Raw genomic sequence first — 25,205 nt, 5'->3', positions numbered from 1 at the left:
ACATGAGGGTGCTTCGTCTCTGGTTCTCTTTAAACATCATTTAATGAATTTTCGTTAAACGATGTTATGCAATGTTGGGTGAAACAAACAGTCGTCAGGAAAAAATTGGATGAAAAATTTTGCTGTGGGTATGGGCCCTAGCTGTGAAGCTGCTAAGATGCAGCAATTACTGATTATCTCGACTGTCAAAAGGGACAGGGTGTAAGGGGCACTTCCACACCAGAAGCACAGAAAACAAATAGTACATGGCAGAAGTCATAAAAAAGGTACTATAGTTTTGCATAAAAATCAATTAAAAACCTCCCAACTTTTCATTAACTATAGTTACACTACCTGCCTTTGGGTCAAAGTAATGTTGTTTGTGTAAAAATCATTGCGCCCACCTGTCCCGTACACCCAGTCACATTTAGCTAGAGTGGAAGCAGCCATTATGCACTTTAATGTAATATCCAGTTCAAACAGTAGCACAGCTTTGGTATTTCCAGACCTTCTGCTATTTTCTATGTTTGTAGATCCTCAAGTCTTGTTTCCTGTTTTCAGGGAACTGGCAGTGTGAAGGGGCAATGCTACAGCTGAGAATCATAAAGCTCAGTGATAGATAAGGTTTCCATTAGAAAAATGAAGTAAAAATGATGAATCTTTTAAGTTTGATCATACAATTTATAACAGTGTAGCTAATCTATTGGAACAGAGGGGACATTTTATAATACCACCTTACGGTTAGTAAGAAAAAAAACACAAAACTATCAAATTTGCAAATAATTTTTACTACCTATTGTGCTTCCTTATACTTCTGCAGTTATTGGAGGTTGCCATTATTTTTCTTAATGGGTAATTATGTTTGTTTGTTACCATGGGGTGTGGACATAGTTACCAAGGGACGACGATTGCACAACTGCCTGCTGGACCTACACTGTCTTTATGGTCACAATTTTTACAGTGCTTACTACACTAGCAAATAATTTTAGCTTTATCCCTTTTGTGTTTAAAAGAATGGTATCAACAAATTACATGCAACAAGAACAAGAGGTAAAAAAAAAATATTGTGATAAATATGCGACCCTGACATATAAATATGTAAAACTATGTGACTACAAAATATATTCAAATCCTCAGGAGCACAAGCAGACATGGATTTCAGGTGATGAGTACAAAGGACAGAAAGGCCATCAGCACATGTTTAGGCCGTTATTAGCTGCACTAGGGGATAACTGTCACTGGCTGCAAAGTGCAGTCATCTTGCCAGTTCACTGTGTCCTGAAGGACAGTACACTTGGAAAAAGCTGATCAGGGCTTGATGAGGATTGAAAGGGTTCCAGTACCTTTTCATGGATTAGAATGACAATTGTGAAGGCTCCAGACTGGTTTTACAGTCTCTGATAACCTAGTCAGAGGAAGTTCCAGTCAGTGAGCTGGCCATTATATAACGAGTTTCCCCATTAGAAGGGGAGGCATGGAAGAAACACAAGACACCAGAAGGTTGCTCATTCACACCGAGGATCGCAAAACGTTAGCAAGATAGCTAGCGTATTGCGGCAGTGATTTTTTTTCGTGTATTTTTGCATATCTTTCACTGTACAATTTCGTGATTTTTGAGTGATCACGATTCACAGTGTTTTAACATTACAATCACTCAAAAAATTGTAAATAAAGTGCTGCATATACAACAGCATTGGTAGAGTAACACCCATCCCTTCAAAAAATAACTACCGTGTAGATTGTAAATGAGAAATATTTGGCCCGGAGGTGGAAGAATATGTACAGTCTGCAGGATGATCCGAACAAGCCCAGTGTACCCCAGGAGTGTCAAAAAATGACAGGGGAGGAGCTGCATATTGTAAAACAATGTTGCAAGCCTCAGCCAAAAGGCAAGATTGCCCCAAATTTTAAGCCCCATCTACACGATACGATTCTTTATACGATTCGATTACGATTCTATTTACGATCCGATTAAATCCAACATGTCCGATAAGGATTCGATTCAATTCAATTCGATTTGCCATTGCAAAACAATGGCAAATCGAATTGAATCGAATCCTGATCGAACATGTTGGATTTAATCGGATCGTAAATAGAATCGTAATCGAATCGTATAAAGAATCGTATCGTGTAGATGGGGCTTAAAGAGACTCCGTAACAAAAATTGCATCCTGTTTTTTATCATCCTACAAGTTCCAAAAGCTATTCTAATGTGTTCTGGCTTACTGCAGCACTTTCTACTATCACAGTCTCTGTAATAAATCAACTTATCTCTCTCTTGTCAGACTTGTCAGCCTGTGTCTGGAAGGCTGCCAAGTTCTTCAGTGTTGTGGTTCTGCTATGAACTCCCCCTTTCAGGCCCCTCTCTGCACACTGCCTGTGTGATATTTAGATTAGAGCAGTTCTCTCTTCTCTCTTATCTTTTACAAGCTGGATAAATCCTCCTCTGAGCTGGCTGGGCTTTCACATACTGAGGAAATTCAGACAAGGGCAAAGCTGTTTGCAGGAAGAAAAGAAAAGCCTGAAACTTCAGTGCATGAGAGATGCAGGGGGAAAGAAACACACAAATGATCTCTTGAGATTCAAAAGGAAGGCTGTATACAGCCTGCTTGTGTATGGATGTATTTTCTATGTGTGGACATACTGTACATCAACCTACTTTCTGTTTTGGTGGCCATTTTGTTTGTTTATAAACAAACTTTTTAAAACTGTTTTTAACCACTTTTAATGCGGCGAGGAGCGGCGAAATTGTGACAGAGGGTAATAGGAGATGTCCCCTAACGCACTGGTATGTTTACTTTTGTGCGATTTTAACAATACAGATTCTCTTTAAGTCCTGTAAAGAGAGCTCTCCAGCTCTGTTTGCAGAAAGTCTGCCCTGAGTACACATTTAGGTGGAAGTTTAAGGTAGGGCAAAGTCTCATATTGCACAGTAGGTGCCCTTTATTAGTCTACTCGCCCCCACGGGTTGTAATTGTTCATGGGTGGTTTACTTTTGACCTTGCTCACAGGATGTGATGTGTTGTGAAGTCCTGGGAACAGCAAAACTGGTATATACTGTATCTGACCAGTGTAAAGGCAGGCACAGACAAGAGCAGTGACTGGATGAGCTGACACAATCTCACCACAAGCATTCTGCCTGACTACCTTCGCGTACACAGGAGTAAAGGCGGCCACACACGATACAATAAAATGATCCGATTTTACGGCATTTCAATAAATATGATCGGATCTCCCGAAAAAAAAAAAAAAAAAAAAAAAAAAAAAAAAAAAAAAAATCGAAAACTTTTTTTTTTTCGTTCGACTGAAAAATCCGAAATCAGATTTCCCATTTTTTTTCTCGATTTTATTGATTTAGAATGCTTGAAATTTTTCTTAAATTTTTCTAAAGATTGTATGGTGTGTTAGATTGTCAATTTATTACTATACACACCCTAGCAATTTTCTCAGAGTTTCCAATCATTTTTATCATAATTGGGGAAACATTTAACATATGTGTGTGGTACATTGGTCATAATTTTGAAATGTTACAGCCAGAAAAATTCTTTTATTAAACAGATGTGTTGGCCACCTTAAAACAGAGAAGCTCCTCTTTGCGCTATAAGTAGGGAGCCGCAAGTACCGTAGATACTAAAAATGTGACTAAACAATAAGAAATCATTATATTTTTCAACTTTTCAATCACCTTTTTCTAAATACTGTGTCTTTATAAAAAAAAAAAAAAAAAAAAAAAAAGAATAAAAAGTGGATCGGACAAAAAAAAAAAAATGGACCGGACATGTTATGTCAGGGGTGTAGCTGTCTGAAATGAAAAGCCCCTTTCCAAATTCCAAATATTTTACATGACCAGAAAATGTGCATAATATCTCCTTTAAAGTGAACCTTAAGCCAGAAAAAAAAAATGAGTTTTACTCACCTGGGGCTTCTCCCAGCCCCCTGCAGCAGTCCTGCCCTTGCAGCCACTCACTCATCCTCTGGTCCACTGCTGCCAGCTAGTTTCATTTTTGCCGACAGGCCCGTCAAGACTGGCCACGCGTATCTTTTTCCGCATTCCCGACTGTAATTAGCGCTATTGCGGACCGCAACGCGTACAAAAATACGCGTTGCCGCATATCTACGCGTAGGTAATGTGGCAACGTGTATTTTTGTCTGCAATAGCGCTAATTACAGTCGGGAATGCGGAAAAAGATACGCGTGGCCAGTCCTGACGGGCCTGTCGGCAAAAACGAAACTAGCTGTCAGCAGGGGAACAGAGGATTAGTGAGTGGCTGCGAGGGCACGGGACGGCTGCAGGGGGCTGGTAGAAGCCCCAGGTGAGTAAAACTCATTTTTTTTTCTGGCTTAAGGTTCACTTTAACCCCACAACCGCTGAAGCATGAACCAGAGCCGTCCCCAGGAATGTGCTTGTGAGATGAGGGGGAACAAAAGTTTTATACATAATTGGGGCTTCCTCTAGCCCCCTAAATGCAGATCACTCCCTCGCAACGGTCTAAAGCCTCCTGGATTCACCCATATCAGCTCCGTTCTCTACGGCCAATCAGATGTACTGCGGAAGCATAGCCCAGCAGCTCCCACCCCACCGTGCGCACCCACCTTGTTTCCCTCGCCAGGACTACTGCGCAAGCGCAGAACGCTCCCAGCCATTGGAGCAAGATGGGGGAGAACGCTTGGCCGCACTGCGCCTGTGTAGACTGGTCGCAGAGAATGGGGCTGCTACAGGAGAATCCATGAGGAAGCTATCTCCATGGAGGGAGCTAGAGAAAGCTTCAGGTATGTGTAAATCTTTTGATCCCCCTCATCTCAGATACACTTTACATTTAGCTGAGACTCAATACCACCGTAACAGGACTTTATAGGCTGACTCTGTTATATCAAGCTTCAGAAACAACCCTGGAATAGTTTTCCAGGCTTTTTCCTAGTCCTCCAAAGGTGCATCTACACGTAAGTCAGTTTCTCATCTAAAGAGCACCTCTATACAAGAAAAAAAAAAATATGTCAGCGCAGCTGTAATGAAATATTATATTTACCTCCGGAGTCTTTTCCCACGAAGCCACCCCAAAGACCCCTCATCACTACACCACTTGACCTCACCTCCCCTCAGAGAAAAACGCCCGGCTATTTACTGCATTAAACTGCAAGGCGTTTTTTCTCAATGCACTGCTATGGAAAAAAACTCAAACCAACCTGTCATATATGTCATGCCACACTGTAGTGCCAACCTCTAACTTCTCTCTGCCTGTTTAACAATTCCTACAAGGTTTGAGCAACCTGTAATAACGCATACTAAAGCACACTAATGCATATCAACGCATAAAGTGTAAAAGGGCCCTTAGTGTGTGAAAACAAAATCTTTCCAGGTACCACAACGGACCATTGGATCTTGCACTGTCCCCTCCGGATGGTCATTTGCAATCTGATCCCAGTATGGCCCGAGCCTAAGATGCAAATGATTTCTGTTTACAGGGTGTTACTTTAACCTAGTACTATTCATGTCTTGAGAAAGGGGCCTGGAATGGCTTTGAAACATAGAGAATAAACTTTACCATTGAATATGATTATAATAAACAGTACTTGCCGATTTTACTTTCAAAAGAGCCATAGGAACACAGAGTCCCTTTCTACTGATGTCCTCTGCAGTACAACGTTGGGTAGAGTGGACATAGAGCTATATAAATACTACATAATAATAGTATGAACCAAACTGATTCATACTTGCACATTCCCATCCTGGGCTGTAATTGAAAACTAAAATGATTAAGCAAGCCCAGTGCTACGTACACACATGCGACAACGATCGTTCGTTGAGAACGACGAACGAACTTTTAATTGATGAAAGAACGACCTAAGTAAAGATAGTTTTAAAAGGTGTGTAACGATCTGATCGTTAGAACGAACGTTACATCACGTAAAGCAACTATTGCGCTTGCGCATAAAAATGAGAAGTTTCACAGAGAAATAGTGAAATGCGCATGTCAAGCCTAGTACGAACGACCGTTTCCAACGATGTACTACTTTTGCAAACGATCGTCGTTCTTTAAAATCCGCCGAGACAGAACTTTCTTTTGTAACGATTTGGCTCGTTTGTCGTTTGCCTTAATAGTCGGTGGTTCGTTTTTTGTAACGATCGTCGTTGGTAAAGATCGGGGAACGATCGTTACAAACGACTATAGTCGCATGTGTGTACGCACCTCAAGTGTTTTTTAACAAGAGGTCAATTGATTAACCCTTTATTAACTGTTTATTTATCATGATTTATTGACATGCCTTTGCACATAATACTTTTGTCATTTTTGTTGTGCTGCAGAGTGCTGGGGGAGAGCTTTCTTTTTTGATTGTTTACCTTCCTTATCTTTTATACTGTATTTGGTGTGATATGTGGGCTTTTGTTTCTTTTTACTTATTACATTTATAAAAGTCCTCCACTGAACAGGAAGAGTTTAACCTCTTCCTAACCACTACTGTCAAACCTTACCTGAGACCTCGCCTAAACATAACCCTTTGTGTGATGAAACTGTAAGGACCTATTCAAACAAATTGTATTTTCACAATAAAAAAAATGTAAATTTTCAAATGTGAAAAAAAGTTGTGTATGAAACTAGACTGATTGAGTCACCAACTCCCTTTTAATCAGATTGTAGTGTATTGTATCCTATGTTGGCACCTCTGTGTCTTTGAACATTTAACCAATGCAGCACGGTGGCGTAGTGGTTAGCTCTCTCGCCTTGCAGCGCTGGGTCCCTGGTTCGAATCCCAGCCAGGGCACTATCTACAAAGAGTTTGTATGTTCTCTCCGTGTCTGCGTGGGTTTTCTCCGGGCACTCCGGTTTCCTCCCACATTCCAAAAACATACAGATAAGTTAATTGGCTACCTCTAAAAAAATTACCCTAGACTGCAGTACTTACACTACATAATATAGACATATGGCAATGGTAGGGATTAGATTGTGAGCTCCTTTGAGGGACAGTTAGTGACAAGATATATATATATATATATATATACACTGTACAGCGCTGCGTAATATGTCGGCGCTATATAAATACTAAATAATAATAATGATGATATCTATCCTTGGTGGAGGGGTGTATTCCTTCTTCCTATACTACAGATAGCGACTTCGTAACCTGAGTGGAGTCAGGTCTAATCTCCCCACTTGCCTATACAGTTGCCTTTGTGGTTGCTTGTGAGTATTATTCTTTTTGATAATCAATGCTACCTATTGACGTACATACTACACTATATTGGGTTTTCGGCCTGTCATCCCTATTTTTGTCTATTCAGACAGATGGTTTTCTGGCAGTACTATGGTGTAGAGGCCTGCGCGGGTCCACATTTTCATACCCGCGCCCACGACCCGCACCGCGACCCGCTTTCTCGTTAATTTGATACCCGCAACCCGGCCCGCACCAGCAGAACCGCTACCCGCACCCAACCCGCGACCCGCAGGCCCGCTACCTGACCCGCTACCCGCTTTTTTACATTTTCTTGAAAGTGCACATTTAAAGAGACACTGAAGCGAAAAAAAAATGATGATATTATGATTTGTATGTGTAGCACAGCTAAGAAATAAAACATTAAAGAGGAACTCCAGCCTAAACAAACATACTGTCATTAAGTTACATTAGTTATGTTAATTAAAATAGATGGGTAATATAATCTCTTACCCACACTGTTTTAAAAGAACAGGCAAATGTTTAATTTCATGATAGCAGCCATCTTTTTGGTTGAAAGGAGGTGACAGGGAGCATGAGACACAGTTCCAACTGTCCTGAGCACCTCTCCCAGTTGCTAGGCAACGTGAACAACAACATAGGAAATCCCATCATGCTCTGCACAGTATCAGGGAAAAAAAGCCCGGGCTTTTTTTCTTTGATGGGTGGAGCTTAGATAAAAATGCAGCTAAAAATGAGGCTTGGGTAAGAAAAACAAAGTTCTGATGCTGTGAAACTGTTAAAGAAACACCAAGCCTTTTCAGTGCTGCTGAGTAGCTTTTTAGTCCGGAGGTTCACTTTAAGATCAGATACATCAGTATAATTGTTTCCAGTACAGGAAGAGTTGAGAAACTCCAGTTGTTATCTCTATGCAAACAAGGCATTAAGCTTTCTGACTTAAGGCCCATACACACGGCGGATTTGCGCGAACGACGGGTCGTTTGAACGTTCCGTCGTTCGCACGTTTCCGCATGAAATCCGGCGTGTGTACAGACTATCGTTCGGGAGATAAGACTGGTTGCCAGCGATCCGCCCGGCGGATCGTTGGTAACCAGTCTTATCTCCCGAACGATAGTCTGTACACACGCCAGATTTCATGCGGAAACGTGCGAACGACGGAATGTTCAAACGACCCGTCGTTCGCGCAAATCCGACGTGTGTATGGGCCTTCAGTTAGTCTTGGAGAGGGCTGTTATCTGACTTTTATTATCTCAACTGTTCCTGGACTATTTACTTTTCACCTGCTAGAGGAGAGGTCATTACTTCAAAGACTGCTCTGAAAGACTCATTTTGAATGCTGAGTGTTGTGTAATCTGCACATATTATAGAATGATGCAATGTTAGAAAAAACACTATATACCTGAAAATAAAAGTATGAGAATATTTTCTTTGCTGCTAATCTTCTAGTAATTATTCACACAACCAATTCACTATATCATTTTTTTTTTTCGCTTCAGTGTCTCTTTAAAGTAACATTTGAAGTAAAGTAAGCAAAACACACAGTCAGAATTAACATGCTTGCTTTCACTACCCGCGACTCGCACCCGCAGACCGCTACCCGCAACCCTACCTGCACCCGCAAATCGCTACCCGCACCCGACCGGCATGTTAAATCATTTCGGGTACCCGAACCCGACTCGCATTTCGGGTTACCCGCGGGTACCCGACCCGCTGCAGGCCTCTACTATGGTGCACTTCTCCAGGAGCTAACAGCTGTACAACCAGCAAGCCACGCCTCCTCCAAAGGCATCCCTAAAGAAGAGTTTAAAAATTAAGTTGGATTGGTGGTTGCACAGGTATAATGAATACCATGGTGCATTCAGGTTTACCATATTATTCAGCTTCTGTAATAAACCTGCAATGGAATACCAAGCCAATCCCTACAATTACAAATGCACACAGTTGTGACACAGTCAATGGTGTTAGAACATGTTAAAGATGCCATGTGACACTACCAATTTGTCCTTCACATCCCTGTACATAGCTCAACAGCATGCTTCGTCTATGGCATGTGACCTGACTGTTAGCATACCTACTTTATTTATATATATATTTATTTTTATAAATGTCTCCATGTGTCAGATCAAGGCTAAAAAAGCAGCACTGGCACAAAGTCCTTCATCACCTAAAACACACACACACGTGTAAATATATGCATCATATACCTACCAGGGGCGTAACTACAACTCATAGGGCGCCCTAGCAAAACTTTGATGGGAAACCCCCAATGTTCACACCCTTTCTCTTGCCTCCTCCTGGTGACCCTCAAAAGCCAGGGTGTGGTTCCCAAAACAAGCTAGGGTCATAAAACTAAAAAAACTAAAAAATACAACAGCTAATAAAGAGAAAACTTGTTTACAACTAGTCACTCATCCAACATGGTGTGGAGGGGCACATTACAGTGTGGGCAGCACTGTAATGTGCAACACAATACAATCAGTCCAACACAATACAACCTGACAGGAAATCGCATGCGCCATGCAAAAAACTGTTCATGGATGTGTTACATTGCAGCACATGGGAAAGATATCTGTGCTGTGAATAGTAGCATGGAAGTCAAGGGACTTTCCTGTTACCATACAGATCATGCACAATGGGCCCGATCCAATTCACTTTTTTTTTTCTTCAGTTTTCTCCTAGGAGATAATTTTTCATCTCCTGTTTAAAACAACTTTTTAGCACTCTGCAATTGAGAAAGTACCAAAGAGTAGGAGAAAAGTACTGTCAAAATTATCCCGAGGGATGGGGGAGCGCGTGTTGCTGGACTGTGCCGACTAGCACCAACTTGCGAGATTAGTGGGCCGACAAGCGGAAGATCCCGGTGGCAGAGGAGGGCAGCAAGGGACCAGTCAGCATGAGGTACCCTTTAAAGGGCATTTTATTGATAAGGAATGAAAATATCACCTAAGAGAAAAAGTGAATTAAATAAGGGCCAGTGTGGGGTCATAACTGACAGCACCGCACATGGGCCCATATGCAATTCACGTTTTCACCTAAGTTTTCTCCTAGGAGATAATTTTTAACCTCCCTGGCGGTCAATGAGAACCGCCAGGGGGCAGCGCAGCACTATTTATTTATTTATTTTTAAATCATGTAGCGGATAGCCGCTGAGCAGCGGCATCCCCCCCACCCTCTCCGATCACCTCCGGCGATCAGCGGAAGCAGGAAATCCCGTTCAGAACGGGATTTTCTGCTGGGCTACCCCGGTCGCCATGGACGTCGTGACGTCATCGGGAGTCCCGATCCACCCCTCAGCGCTGCCTGGTGCTGATAGGCCAGGCTGCGCAAGGTGTCTGGAGGGGCGCGACAGATGGCGGCGAATCGGCGCAGAGCGGCGGCGATCGGGAAGTACATGCAGCTAGCAAAGTGCTAGATGCATGTACAAAAAAAAATTATGCAAATCGGCCCAGCAGGGCCTGAGAAATCCTCCTGCGCACGTAGCCCGACCTGAGGTCGGGCTTACCGCTAGGGAGGTAGATCTTCTGATTAAAATAACTTTTCAGCACTGTGCAATTGAAAAAATATCAAAAGTATGAGTAAAAGTACTATCAAAAGTATTCACTGTATTTTCTTTCTTCCTTGTGGCTTAAAGGACAACTGAAGTGAGAAGACTATGGAGGCTGCCATGTTTAATTCCTGTTAAACAATACCAGTTACCTGGCAGCCCTGCTGATCTATTTGGCTGAAGTAGTGTCTGAATCACACCAGAAACAAGCATGCAGCTAATCTGTCAGATCTGACAATAATGTCAGAAACACCTGGTCTGCTGCATGCTTGTTCAGGGGCTATGACTGAAAGTATTAGAGGCAGAGGATCAGCAGGACTGTCAGGCAACTGGTATTTCTTAAAAGGAAATCAATATGGCACCTTCCATATTCCTCTCACTTCAGTTGTCCTTTAAAAAAAACACAAATAATTGTGATAGCACTTTTTTCTACTACTTTTGGTACTTTTTCAATTGTTGTATGAAACATTATTTTAAAGAGAAAGGTATCCATAACTAAAAGCAGCGTCTGATGGAACAATGGAAAATTAAATATTTATTCACAACCCACAGCTGGATAAACAATTGTTTTCAAGCTTTCAGGAAATAATTGTGGAACTTAATGATAAGAACTACAGGCAATTTTTAAATGCAGTACAGTGCCATGATCAGGACCCTATTGGAAAATGATGCTCAATTCCTTTGATATCACAGAAATAGGGCCAGCATTTCTGTTGGAGTTACTTCAAGGACTGTTTTCATTGTGATTTTTTTTTTCCGGAAAATTACTGACACAGTCTACTCCAAACTGACATTGGGACTACATTTCAAAAGAGGTTAGCACTTCACTTAGGGCACTTTCACAGGAAGGCGGAGTGTTAAGCCGACTGCCAGGGTCAAGCGCCCTTCGACTGCTAAACAATGCAACCAAATAAGAGCATCTGTACCACATACATGTCAGCGGTTGCCACGTGCTGCGGTAAAAAACAAGCTGCATGTAGTGCACAATGCAGTGGTTGCTGCAAGAGCTGGACTCTTGCAGCCAACTGCAAGTGCCCTGCACGGAAACAGGAGCAGCTGAAAAGCAGTAAAGTCATCTGTTCCTGTAAAAGAGCCCATACCTGCAAGGTATTTTTATGGAAGTTTACAGACTCAGGAAGTGAAATCCTTGCAGTCCTGTTCCCAGTCCCACATGGGTGATGCAGCCAGTGGGTGCAATTCTCTTTCCTCTGAGAGTTTTCCATTCATCTTTACAAGCAAGGAGTTTTGAATCAGGACGGTACAACACTCTACTGCTTCTACCATTCATCTTTACACTTAGGGGAATGTAATAAAAGGGGTGGGGCCCTACAACAGTTAAAGCTGGGAAGTAGAGTGCATAGGTTGCCATTCATAGTCCCACCATCTAAGCATAGCTGAGGAAATCTGAGCCATTACAAACAAAAGCTCAACTGCTGTGCTGCTGTGGGTGATCTGCTACTACACAAGACACTCAGGCAAGCAACACGTTGCGGGGAGGGGGCAAGCTGTATAAAAGCAAACATGAAGTGAAAATAAACTGATAAAATAAACAATTGTATCTATAGTACTAATCATAAATTACTTTCCTGCAATTCCATAGTTGTATTTTGGTTTAAAAGGTTTAAACTCAGGTTTTAAGTATTGGCTGCTGCAGGTAGCTTTTTTGTACCTTGCACTCAGTCGTGTTTCTTAATTAAGCTAGTCATACACATAGATTTTTAACCAATGTTCCAAAACGATCAATTCCTTTCTGAAGAGAATCGATTCAGAAGGAATATATTCCTACCACACACTGCACATCATTTTTCAATATATTCTAGCAAGGAATCTATTGAAAATTGTTTGAACCGTAGCATTGCACTGTTTAATGGAGTGAAATGCACCCAATAAACCTACATTTTTCCGTCCTGTCCATTCAACACCTTCAATCGATTTTTGGTTAAAATGGATCAAAACTCAAACGATCTGACATTTTGGGGAATTGATTCCCAGCAGATTAATTGCAGGGAATGGAATAAGAATATTGATGGGCACCTTAAGCCACACAGATTTCCATCTCTAATTAGTTATCAGTGAGATTTACTACAGTTCTGTTGCAGAGAACTCTGAATTCTTAACCCCTACAGTGGGGAAAAGGAACACAGCCTAGTTCTAAGTGGGATTGGCATTTTATGCACATGTTTATCTCATCATGTCACTTTAGGTACCCTTTAAATCCCTGTAATTAAATTAAAATAAATATTTTACTTATTACAACAACAAATTCAAAGTTATTGGAAAACAAAATCAATAATGCATTGCAATTGCATTATTGGTCAGGCATACATTTAAGAGAGATTGGATATACATGGTATGAGTACATTGGTACCATATACAGTATATATACAGCTAGGAGAAGTACCTAAATCTGTTCATCCTCAGCACAGCAGTTCTCAGATTAAGAAGGTGAAGCAGGAGTGTGTGTTGCCAGTTGTGGCGGTTGAGAAGAGCACAGAGAGTGCGGTCTTAACCCACCGAGTACCTGAACAGTGTAATTTAGTGGTCTCCTGCAAGTTTTATATTTGATGATATTGCTTTATACATATAGCAGAATCTGTTTATTTGTATTAAAAGTGTACATGACCCCAAAGCAAAGCTACCTTTCACTCCCGCCGCATTCCCACCCTTTGAAGAAGAGTGATAGGAGAAATTTGTGAAGTGATTACAGGGACCAGGGGGAATGAGAAGAGGAACAGACAGTGCACAGAGGTATGGGGATCCTGTGCTAACCTTACATAGTTTTGCCCTGGGTCCTATTATTTTCAGAGATACATCATTGGTTTCAAAGTATCATATACTCCAAACAAGCTAAAGAACAAACAAAGAAAAAAAGAGCCTGTGGATTCGATACCTACAATATTTATGACACTAAACACTAGTTCAATGGTGAGAATTCCCATTTTACATCAGATCCTTTCACGACTGCTGCAGTGTTTAGTTTTGTAATGGTTTTGTTTAGATCAGGGGTAGGGAACCCATGGCTCGGGAGCCAGATGTGGCTCTTCAGTGTTCTCCCCAGAATTTTTTTCCAGCCGGGTGGCATGAAAAAGCAGCCGGGTAGGATGAGATGAAAATGCAGGGCAACTCTGCTTACAGCATAGGAGGTGGTGAGGTGAGCTGATGACAGCCGGGTGGTCACAAAATCTAGCCAGGTGGAGCACCCGGCTAAAAGAGCCTGGGGAGAACACTGCTCTTTTGATGGCGACATCTGGCTCACGACTAGGGGTTGATTCACTAAGCTACACTGCTCAAGCAGCGCCGCTTAGTGTGACAGCGCAAGTAAGATTTTCAAAAGTAGGCATACTACTGCTGTAGCATGCACTACTTACTGGGGCTTCCCCAAAAACTGACGGCCGCTCCAATTGTCACATCCTGGACCCTGTCAGGTCCAGTGACTTGGCAGGACGAGATCCCCGCACTTTGATTGGCCCAATAGGCTACCTGTCACTTGACAAGCAGCTTATTGGGCCAAAGTGCAGGGATCTCAACCTACAAAGTGAATCAATCCCCAAGTCAGCTAGCTAATTGTACAAGCTGTTAGTCGGTATTTCTCCAATAATGGCTCTATGTGAAATTGCTGATGTTGCTGAAACCCAAGAGAAGCTGAAGACGTGTCTGCCCGCCAAATTAACTGTATACACATCCCCATGGCAATAGGGGCGTGAGCCCTCTGCTGCATATGCGCACTGTCCCAGTTTGAAACATATTGTATGGCTCTTACGGAAATAAATTTTAAAATATGTGGCGTTTATGGCTCTCTCAGCCAAAAAGGTTCCTGACCCCTGGTTTAGATGCTATCAACTTTTCCAAAGTGCAGGATATAAAGAATGTCCCCCTTTCTCTTAAAGAATTGCAACCTGTATAGGCTGCCTTTACAATCACTTTTCAGCTGTGACAGTAACACATCCATGTATTCAATTATTGTTTACAATTAAGTTCAGTAGCATGTGGGATAATAATATATATTTTTTTGTATTTATACAGTGCTGACATCTTCTGCAGCGCTTTGCAAAGTATCTACCGGTAATCTTGTCACTATCCATCCCTAGGAGGAACTCACAATCTAATCCCTACCATAGTCATATGTCCATTAGTGAAGGACAAAATTTAAGGGGAAGCAAATTAACTTATCTATATGTTTTTAGGATTGATCTTGTTCAATGCTTTTTAACTAATCATTTTTAATCAATGATCTAGCTGAAATGAGACATGGCAGGTGTGTGGCAGAATCATCATTTTGGACATGATCAGATGAAATCAAAACATTCGAGTTAAAAATCTATTCTTTCTACTCTACTACATTGGTTGTGGACCAATAAACGAACTATGGGTAAAAGTACCCACTAATGATACAATCTTGATTGTGCAATCTTACCTAATCTTTGTAGTAGAAGCTAGGTAGTAGAAGGGTAAACAGAGTGAATATACTTTGAATAGATAATTTAGGCACTACCTCATATTACATAGAAGTTGTAAACAAGACAAATAACATTTATATTGCTCTTTTCTCCTGGCGGACTCAAAGCGCCAGAGCTGCAGCTACTTGGACACGTTCTATAGGCAGTAGCAGTGTTAGGGAGACTTGCCTAAGGTCTCCTACTGAATAGGTGCTGGCAGAAAAGAGGCAGAGCCGAGATTCGAACCCTGGTCTCCGGTGTCAGAGGCAGAGCCCTTAACCATTACACTATCCAGCCAGATTGTACAATCAAGATTGCATCATTATTAGGTGCCTTTAGCCTACACAGTTCAGCTAGGTATGGACTGCAAGACTGAATCACTGGAAAACTGCAGATGAAGAAGATTTCTGCTACAAAATGTTACTGATAGGATGTGGACAATAGTAATAGGCGGCAAGAAGACTACTAACGACAGGATCGTTAAACGAAAGATGCAGGGGGAAGCTCTGCAGACTTTTGCAGAAAGATAGTTTAAATATCTATACAAACGGGGACATTGAACGAGACAATCCGATCTGTCAGGATGGTCTTTCAAAATGCACGTGCATCGTCCTACATCGGCCATCTGTAACCAGTGTTACCATTTTGATTGTTTACCGCTTTTCATTCAAGAAAGTTACACAATGTCGGATGGAATGATTGTTCAACAAATCTTGCTGTGGGTATGGACCAAAAAGGGATACCATAAAATACTCCAGTTTAGTGCAGTGTAAACAATGATGTACACAATTCTACAACTCCTGGCAACCAGATTTCACCCTTTCACTAATCTGAGTCGATTCAAGTGAAATTTGTAGGAAATCATACCCTTCATTTTGTCCACTATATAAATCATCCCCTAAAGATTCCAACCTTGAAAATAAATATATTGAAAATCATGTGCAAAGCATATTTTAAGCTAAGTCATTGCTTGAAGAGCAAGTTACAGCTTTGTCAGAAAAGGCAGGACAAATCACATGACTAGAACTTCAGAGGTAATGACTTCGTAAGGGTCAGAGGTTAAATCCTCGTGAGGATGACCTTTCATTATGCACCAGACAAGTTTACAGGAAGAAAAAACTACTGAAAGCAGAAAAGATAAAAATATGTCAAATTATAGCAAAGCCACACAAAAAAAGAAGAAAAAAAAAAAAGGAGGAAAAAAAAAAAAAAGGAAAAAGAGGAAAAAGCACTACATTTGGAAAATATACTCTGCAACCAGGACTAATATAAATAAGGTTTGAATAAATTACTAGTAAAAAAAAAGTTTTGTACTAATATACATTTCAGCTTAATAAAGCTTCGTAGAAGCGTCTAATGCAAAACACTTTTTTCTCTACCTTCTGGGCCTGTCAAAGGTAGCAATCAACTTTATTAAGACAATGTCTTAATATTTTTGTTTTCAAAAGCCTGGCATGTACCCTGGATGTAAACAGGCAATAGCATATCAAGAGGGGACTGCAGTGTAACTGGGCGACAATCGAACTGGGTGGGACAGGTCAGCCTCACGTGAGGAGGGGGCTCCTACGTATTCTTTTATTTCCTAGTGTCAGTATAATTTAAATACGTATGCATGAGTATTAACCCCACCAGTGCTGGGCAGTCAACTCTACATCATCACCCAAGCCACCCCAATAAAGACCAGATTTTGGATTCAGTCTCAAAAGGCGTGAACGCCAAACCTGCTAGGTGACGTTTGGATTTAAAAGGCCGCCCGCCGGTGGATGGCCAAGAGTATCAGCCAGGCCCTTCCTTGCCAAACCCAGTAGCAGGTTGTGCAGAAAAGCCATTCTCCTCAAATTGTTTTGTCTACACGCTCCGTTTTTTACAAAGGGGAGCGGAAAAGCGCGCTACACCCCATCGCCCGAAGGCTAGACAAAATCCCATTAGAGACAAAGTGAGGCCTGGGGATTTAAATCCGAGCTTGGCAAGGAAATCCTGTTTAAAATAGTTTTATTGTGGCACGCTAGAGAGAAAGGCCTTGACAACAAGCATTTTCTAGGGGGTACATTGTTACCCTGATTATACCTTTGTTACCCTGATTACGTCGCTGCAATCACCAGTCGCTTATCCCCATAATAGACCCTCGATCGTAAATGACCCCCCCCCCCCCTTCCCACTTAGTCTCAGGATGGCCCTAGTGACTAATTGCAGTGAAGAATAATAAAAAATTACCATTTTACTGCCTGTACTGCTAAACAGGGTGTTCACTGGCCCACAATGCAACTGGCTATCAGTCTAAGACAAGGTAACGACCACCATCCTTTGTCCGTTGCTGTAAACTGCGTCCCCAAGTCCCCCCATAATTCTGCATGTCACCTGTTCTCTCCTTTTTCGTCTGTGACCTTGACATGCATGCCCCATGTTAGATTGCTAGCTCTGTTGACTACTCCCTCTTTTAATGAAGACATCATTCATAGAAATGCTGAAAGTTAACTACTTGTTACAACAAATGGTCTGCTGTTGGATATGTGTAAATAAAAATAAAGAGTACTGACAAAATGGATTTTCAGAAATCTTAAATTATTTTCAGATAAAATAATCCCAGCTATAATTGATTGCAGTGCATTTCAGGAACATAAATTAGGGTACAACAACATACGCACCCCATGATTAGATCCCAAGACCATCTTGCGTCAAGCAGGGTTCGAAGAAAGTGCATTTCGTATGGGGGGGCAGCTTTCATAACAACCAAAAAGCCATCTGCCTGCAGACTACACAAATGCCAACAAAAAAAATAAATAAATCCCTTTTCACAAAAGAAAGACAGCCACAGACTGCTTGGGAGGCTACCCAATGTGAAAGCCTGACACTACAACTAAGCCAATGACAGCATCAGAGAAAAAAAAATCATAATGGTCTGCGCTGACACAAAGCAGATGCAAACCTGGAATAAGCAAAGGTAAAAAAAATACTTAAATATCACTGAATTTGTACATCTCAGCTAAAAATCAACAAGTCAGGGTTCTGTTGCCAGCCAGCTACCACATGACATGTGTGTGTGTCTGTGCCCACCCAAGGGTTAAAGATAGGGAGTACACAACGTAACAGGGCAGCATCAGCTTACCTGGAGGTGAGGGCCCAGTTGATGTCCAGGATGCCAAACATGGGCGGGGGAGAAGGGATCGGGTCCAGGTGGGAGGAGGGTCTCCTACCATGCAGTTGTACAGTGTCCAGGCTATCAAAGGGTATACATCTGGTTACCCCCTTAGTCAGAGGTCCACCCAATACCTGTTGCCAGCATGAAAGGGCACCGGCGGCGATGCCTGTTAGCACCAGGGAGTTGCCACGCCAACCTGGGTATCCTGGAAAGCCCTGCCAATATCTCCCTCCTCCAAAAACTCCCGTGGGTGCACCCCAATAATGTTCACCAGTCCTATCTGCTTGGTTGCTGGGCTTGCTGATCCATCTAGGAATGATGCCCACTGGCACATGTGGCACCTCCCTGCTCCTTAAAATGCAGTGCCCACCTTGTATCCAAGAGAAGGGTTGTGCAATGCTTGGCACAGAAGCTGACACTCTCCCAGGCTTCTGTGTTATGTGTGTCTGTCTCTCTCCCCTGAATTCCCCCCTTCTCCCTCCTTTCTAAGTCTCTGCCAGCCTGCAACTTGCAAACATAATAGTAGGAGGGCCCCATGATGCTTTGGTCCGCCCACTCTTTCAATCAAGCGCCCATTGTTTCCACAGCAACAACCAATGTGTGCCCAGGCTTCCAGAACTGCCCTCTGCCTGCTTGCCCTGATAGGAGCAGCTCCTGCAGCCAATGTGCTGCGCGCCGCCTGCAACCTGGGAAGTGTAGTCCCGTCCGTGCACGCTGGATGGAGAGCTGCCTGCTGTTCTGGCGCCACCTTCTGGCGTTTTTACTGTAGTGCAGTCAGGGGACCACATGCTCCATCCAGACCTGGGAGCCAAAGCTTTATACAGCCAAGCGAAAAAAATACTTTTCCCTCCCAATATCTACAAATGGTATAGAAGCTGCTCATTAAAATATTTGCACTTACGTAAGTTTTGCAGTTCTCGTCAGTAATTATTATCATTTTGTTCTTATTTTTTTCTTACACTCGTGTTACAAGAAATGAAGCAGATTTCATCATTACTACCGTCCCTTCAGCGTGCCACGCCTAGAGGGATTATTTAAGAGAAGACTCTAGTAGTGCCTTGTAATTCTGGTCTTATTTCACAAGGTTGACCTTGTGTTCATGCTTTCAGTGGATTTTTTTTTAGCTTTGAATGATGTGGTAAGCAGTTACAAACTTTGGGAGATTATTGCTGCCAGTGTCCTCATTGGAGAAAGGTTTGGCCCGGTTCACATTAGCGTTCCCTGTCCGGAATCGCCGGGCCGGATCCGGACCGTATACTGTACAAGCGGAACGTACGTTCCGCATAGCAATGCAAAGGCTATGCGGACGTTCACATGTGTCCGTTCCGTACAGTACGGAGCCGGACTCCGGACACTTTTCCAACATGCGCTATTTTTTGGGTCCGGATCTCCGGCCCACGCACCCGGACCGGAGCCGGACCTGAGCCTGACAGTTCCATCCGGAATACAGAAAACAATGGGAAACGGAAGGCACAGAACACACTGCCTACAAACACCTGACGTTCTACCCCACTTCCTATGCGTATCCAAGCGGCCATTTCGGATGGGGACACATGGGCCAAGCATGTCTGGAGTGGAGCAGCAGTGACAGACGTGCTGGAGCTGTTTGGCAGAATGTCGGAGGTGGAGGTGAGGCCTACAGCGGAGGAACCTGATTCTACAGGTGCACCAGGTGCACCTTCTGCTGACCCCAACATTTTTTATTTAAATTTCGCTATTTTTTGCCCACGGATCCGGATGGCAGCCTGATGCATGCCTGATGCAAATGGACCGGATCGGAACCGTACGGTTCCTATCCGGATCAGGTCCTGATCCGATCAGGATCCGATCAGGATCCAGCCCGTTTGCATGGCAAAACGCAAGTGTGAACGGGGCCTCAGCGTGAGGTTCCTACTTGAGTCAGACCTTGAGGCCTCCTTTCCACTAGCCACCACGCGTCCTACGAGATGCGCGGCGGCACTTCCTGTTCTGCGAATACACCGCTGAATCTTGGAAGATGTGCCATGCACAGCTATGGGATTTTCTGCCACTCACGCAAAAACTTGCTCATAGCTCCCAACTGTCCCTTTTTTGGAGGGACAGTCCCTCTTTGGGAGCCCTGTCCCTCTTTCCTCCTCATTTGTCCCTCTTTCAGGACTTTGTCCCTCTTTCTATGTAAATATATATATTTCTGTACTAAAAAGTGTTTGATTGACTCTAAACTTTATTCCCATCCTTTAAATTGATATTTTACTAATTTTAAAATGTGAAAATAAACCAGGATAGAAAGGACCAGTGTGGCTTGAATTATAAAACAACATACTTTTCTCAAGAAATTTTTACGTCTGTGTGACTAGGGGTGTGACGGGGGCGTGATCAGGCGTGTGGCATGGGCATGGCTTAAGTGTCCCTCTTTCTCATCTCAAAAAGTTGGGAGGTATGACTTGCTGCAATGTCGGGTGAATCGCTATGGCAAGTGATTCAGACGGCGGCAGCATTATACCCTGGCAGAGTTTCCATGCACAATTTGCCTACAGGAAAACTGCGGATTCGACCCGATTTCTGCTCTAGTGGAAACAGGGCCCTTATGGGCCAGCAAAAGTACACAGTGTATTGATGGGGCATATGCGTCAACCATAAGCTATATGGGAAATGCAAGTACTCCAGGAAGAATTGCAGACGTCTACTTGCCCCAACAGATCCGTTGCAGACTGACAAGTGTGAACGGATCTTATTTATAAAATAAGATCCCTTCACTTTTAGTTTTCCGATGTGGTAAAACGGACAAAAAAATATCTGGTTTCCTCTGTAGTAGGATCACCACCCGATTTTCTCTCAATCCTTGGACAGAGGCGAGAGAGGTGTTGGATGCAGTGGTAAAGAGGATGAGGGGGCATTTGAATCAGTGCCGCTGTGGCCTGGAACAATTGCACAGCAGAAACACTCAACCCCACACAGCCCAAGCATACTCTTATGCAATCTTGTCAACCAGTGATCCCCCGATTCTCCCCCTGCTGTGCTCCCCCTCCCCTCTCCTTCACCCCCACCGTGAGCGCTGTAGGCAGCATTTGTAATACATGTGCGCAGCACTGAATCCACGTCATTTTACAACTGCTTTTTAGGGCCCGTTTCCACTACTGCGGCGCGATTTCGACGCAAAAAACGAATCCACATGCAGTTTGTATGTGGGTTTTCACACGGAATCGCTCGTGATTTGCGCTATGTGATTTTAACCATGTCAATGCCGGTATGCATTGACATGGGTTTTTAAACGAAAACGTTAATGAAAACGCATGAAAAACCGCAAGACTAAAACGCTTGCGATTTTACTATTTAATTACATTATCGACAAATCGCGTGTGTGTGCGGCGAGCGAATTCTGACGATTCTGCCATGCAGATTTTTTCTGCACAGCACAGAATTTTCTGCACAGAATTCCGGACAAGTGGAAACAGGCCCATTTACTATAATGGGTTATGCGAATCTGCATGCAGAAAACGCATGCACATTCACTGTAGTGGAAACAGGTCCTCCGTTATATATACTCTGTATGTATGTTTTGTCAGTATGAGTTGCTGGGACTGAGAGGCAGCATCTGTGACACTCTGTGATATACAGTAAGTTGAGCCATCAGAAGGGTTTTGCAAGTATGTAGACTTGTAATCCTGTATGATAGCAGGAATTTTTGGAGGAACAGTCCCTCTTTGGGAACCAAATCCCTTTGTCCCTCTTTCTTCCTTATTTAACCCTCTTTCAGGACTGATGGACAGATTTGTGTAAATATATGTATTTTCCTCCTGAAAAATGATTGACTCTAAAATGTATTCTCACCCTTCAACTAATATATTTTTTACGTTCAAATTTTATTATGCAGTAAAGCGAGTGAAGATAGAAAGGACCAGTGTGGTTAAAATGATAAAACGACATTTTTTGCTTATGAATTCTTTGTGATATGCATGACTAGAGGTGGATATGCGTGGCTAGAGGTGTGGCATGGGCATGTCTTAAAGTGTCTCTGGCACAGGGTCAGGTCAAGGATCTCCAGCACTAGAGGATGAGATTCCAAAATGCCCCCTTCCCCCAGCAGCATTATTGATGGCTGGCAACCCCCCCCCCCTTGCATGGCAGGGAAAGGGGGGCCGACATGTATATCTAATTTTTCCCTCTCATCGTCAGCCCCCCTCTTGCAAGTTGAGAAGTGTGTTCACCACCGACACTTCACCCGAACCCTGGCAGCATTATGGAACGCAGCGCCTGAGCGGGGAGGATTATAAGTAGCCCACACGCACTCCCCTCTCCTAGGTTCCAGGTGCTGGAGGTTCCACCTGTCTTCCCTGCAACACCGCCACTCTGAACTTGAAGCAGAGTGGCGGCATTGCAGGGTATGAAGGTGGAAACTCCTGCACCTGGAACCTAGGAGAGGTGAGTGGGCTGCTTATGATCCTCCCCGCTCGGGCACTGTGCTCCAGAACGCTGCAATTGAAAGACACACAACCTGCAGTAAGGGGGTAGAGAACAGGGAGATATTCGATATGGATGTGTGCCCCCCACTCTGCGCCCTTGCAGCCCTGCACTCAGAGCTGGAGCCCATCTAGCCTCGGCCTGGCCCTGCCCTGGCGGGTCGTAACTTTAATGGACATGATCCCGGGACTTTGATTGGCCCAATATGCCCTTGACAGGCAGCTGATTGTGCCAATCAACGTGCGGGGATAACGTTCTAGAAAGCCACTGTACCCACCGGGGCTCAGGGCAGGATAAGTGGAGCGGCCGTTAGTTACAAAGAGCGCATGTAAGTTACCAGTGCACACTACCCTGCACTAGCACAGCATAGCGTGTGCTGAGCTTGCGCTCCTCTTATTAAACTGCACTGCTTTAGCAGCGCAGCTTGATGAATCAAGCCCAAAATGTCATAATTGTCAAGTTTATGGAAACAAGTGGTAATTACCTTCCAATAACTTGTAATAATAAAAAGACAGCAGCAAAAGGGGACAGAAGGACAAACAAAGGGGGGCAGAAGGACACACAGTGTGACAGATGCCGGGGGGGGGGGGGGGGGTGTTGAAGAGCGCAAGGGGACAGAAGGAGGCCCAGGGGGCAGGAGGGACAGAAGGCACAGGGATACAGAAGGTTGCACAAAGAGGGACACAAGGAGGCACAAAGGTACGGTGACCATACGTCCCGCCTTACCCGGGACATGCCCCGCCTTCGGGGGGGCGCTGTCCCAGGCTGCTTGAGATCCTGGGAAACGTCCCGCTTTTAGCAGCGGGACGTCCTGGCCTCGGGACTCTGGTCACCGTACATGAACTAGCCGCAGCGTCTCATAGACGCTGTGCTAGTTCATTCCCCGCAGCCCCGCTCCAGCAGCCTGCATTGTCCTCTGGCAGGCAGAGCAGGGCTACGGGAAGATGGCGTCCGGAAGCGGAGCCCTGTACTGGAGACTATTTGTGTCTCCAGTACAGGGCTCCGCCTCCGGACGCCATCTTGCCGTAGCCCTGCTCTGCCTGAGACTGAGTGCCTGTGAGCCCGGGGAGCTGCACACACACCAGAGGCCGGTGAGAGAACTTCTGTCAGGTGAGTACATGCTTTTTTTTCCAGGTGAAATGTGCCCCCATTGCATTTATTTTGTACTGACATGTTTGCCCCCATTGCGTTTTTGTGCTGACATGTTTGCCCCCATTGTATTTATTTTGTACTGACATGTTTACCCCCATTGTGTTTTTGTGCTGACATGTTTGCCCCCATTGCGTTTAATTTGTGCTGACATGTTTGCCCCCGTTGCGTTTAATTTGTGCTATGTTTGCCCCCATTGCGTTTAATATGTGCTGACATGTTTGCCTGCATTGCGTTTATCTTGTGCTGACATGTTTGCCCCCATTGCGTTTAATTTGTGCTGACTTGTTTGCCCTCATTGCATTTAATTTGTGCTGACATGTTTGCCCCCATTGCGTTTAATTTGTGCTGACATGTTTGCCCCATTGCGTTTTTTGTGCTGACATGTTGCCTGCAATGCGTTTATTTTGTGCTGAAATGCTGCCCATAATGCGACTATTTTGTACTGACATGTTTGCCCGCAATGCGTTTATTTTGTACTGACATGTTTGCCCCATTGCGTTTATTTTGTGCTGAAATGTTGCCCGCAATGCGTTTATTTTGTGCTGACATGTTTGCCCCCATTGCGTTTATTTTGTGCTGACATGTTGCCCGCAATACGTTTATTTTGTGCTGACATGTTGCCCATTGCGTTTATTTTGTGGTGTCTGGGGTAACTGTTGCTGCATTTATTATTTAATGGTCATAGTTGGCTATGTTTGCTGCTTTGGGGTTACGGTATACTATTAAATAGCATCACACAGCTTCTGCACACCCATGATGCGAATCCTCGTTTGACCACATCATGGTGTAAACACTGCTTTCTTATGCCTCATCATTACGTTAGCTCCGCCCATACAATGTCATGGCCACACCCATTTTTCGGCGCGCAGGCAGCCCCCCATTTTTCGGCGAGGCGCGCTTTGCGCGACACCCCCAACCCCCCCTTCCTTCCCCCCCGCCGCCCTGTCCCAGGTTGAGCCTACAAAAATCTGGTCACTCTACACCAGGGGTCTCAAACTCAATTTACCCGGGGGCCGCAGGAGGCAAAGTCAGGATGAGGCTGGGCCGCATAAGGGAGTTCACGTGTCCCCGCCGCAAAACGAGGGCTGCAGAGCCCCCAAATTGCCCCGGGGGCAATCCGCCGGCATTTCCTGGAAGGGGCAGAGCTTTCAGCTTCAGCTCTGCCCCTCCTGACGTCAATCGCGGCGGATCGCCGCCTCTGCCCGCCCACTCTAAACATAAAAAAAAAAATTGGGAAAATAGGAAAAAATGCCAGGAATCTTCATACAGCCATATTACGGCTGTATAGCGATACCTGGCCAAAGCGCTGCGGCTGCGTATGGACCCCCTGGAAACTCTGTCAGGA

The 25,205-nt window shown here is 43.9% G+C and overlaps 1 protein-coding gene across 4 annotated transcripts in view; it reads right to left on the bottom strand.

Annotated features, from left to right (window-relative positions):
- Positions 1–18,838, bottom strand: part of IGSF9 (immunoglobulin superfamily member 9) — a 192,262-nt gene extending 173,424 nt beyond the window's left edge. For 3 of the 4 annotated variants that reach the window (XM_068253553.1, XM_068253555.1, XM_068253554.1), the window contains exon 1: positions 18,236–18,326. Coding sequence is in view for 1 of the 4 variants with exons in the window: in XM_068253556.1 (XP_068109657.1) it covers positions 18,236–18,326 (91 nt within the window). In the remaining 3 variants the exon portion in view is untranslated. Of the gene's footprint in view, positions 1–18,235 lie in introns of all 4 variants that reach the window. The other variant, XM_068253556.1, reaches the window with a different exon arrangement.
- Positions 18,839–25,205: the final 6,367 nt, after the last annotated feature.

This window comes from Hyperolius riggenbachi, chromosome 9, assembly GCF_040937935.1.
Source record: "Hyperolius riggenbachi isolate aHypRig1 chromosome 9, aHypRig1.pri, whole genome shotgun sequence".
NCBI classification, from domain to species: Eukaryota; Metazoa; Chordata; class Amphibia; order Anura; family Hyperoliidae; genus Hyperolius; species Hyperolius riggenbachi.
The sequence above is the reverse complement of the archived record's forward strand: the minus strand, read 5'-3'. Positions and strand labels throughout refer to the sequence as shown.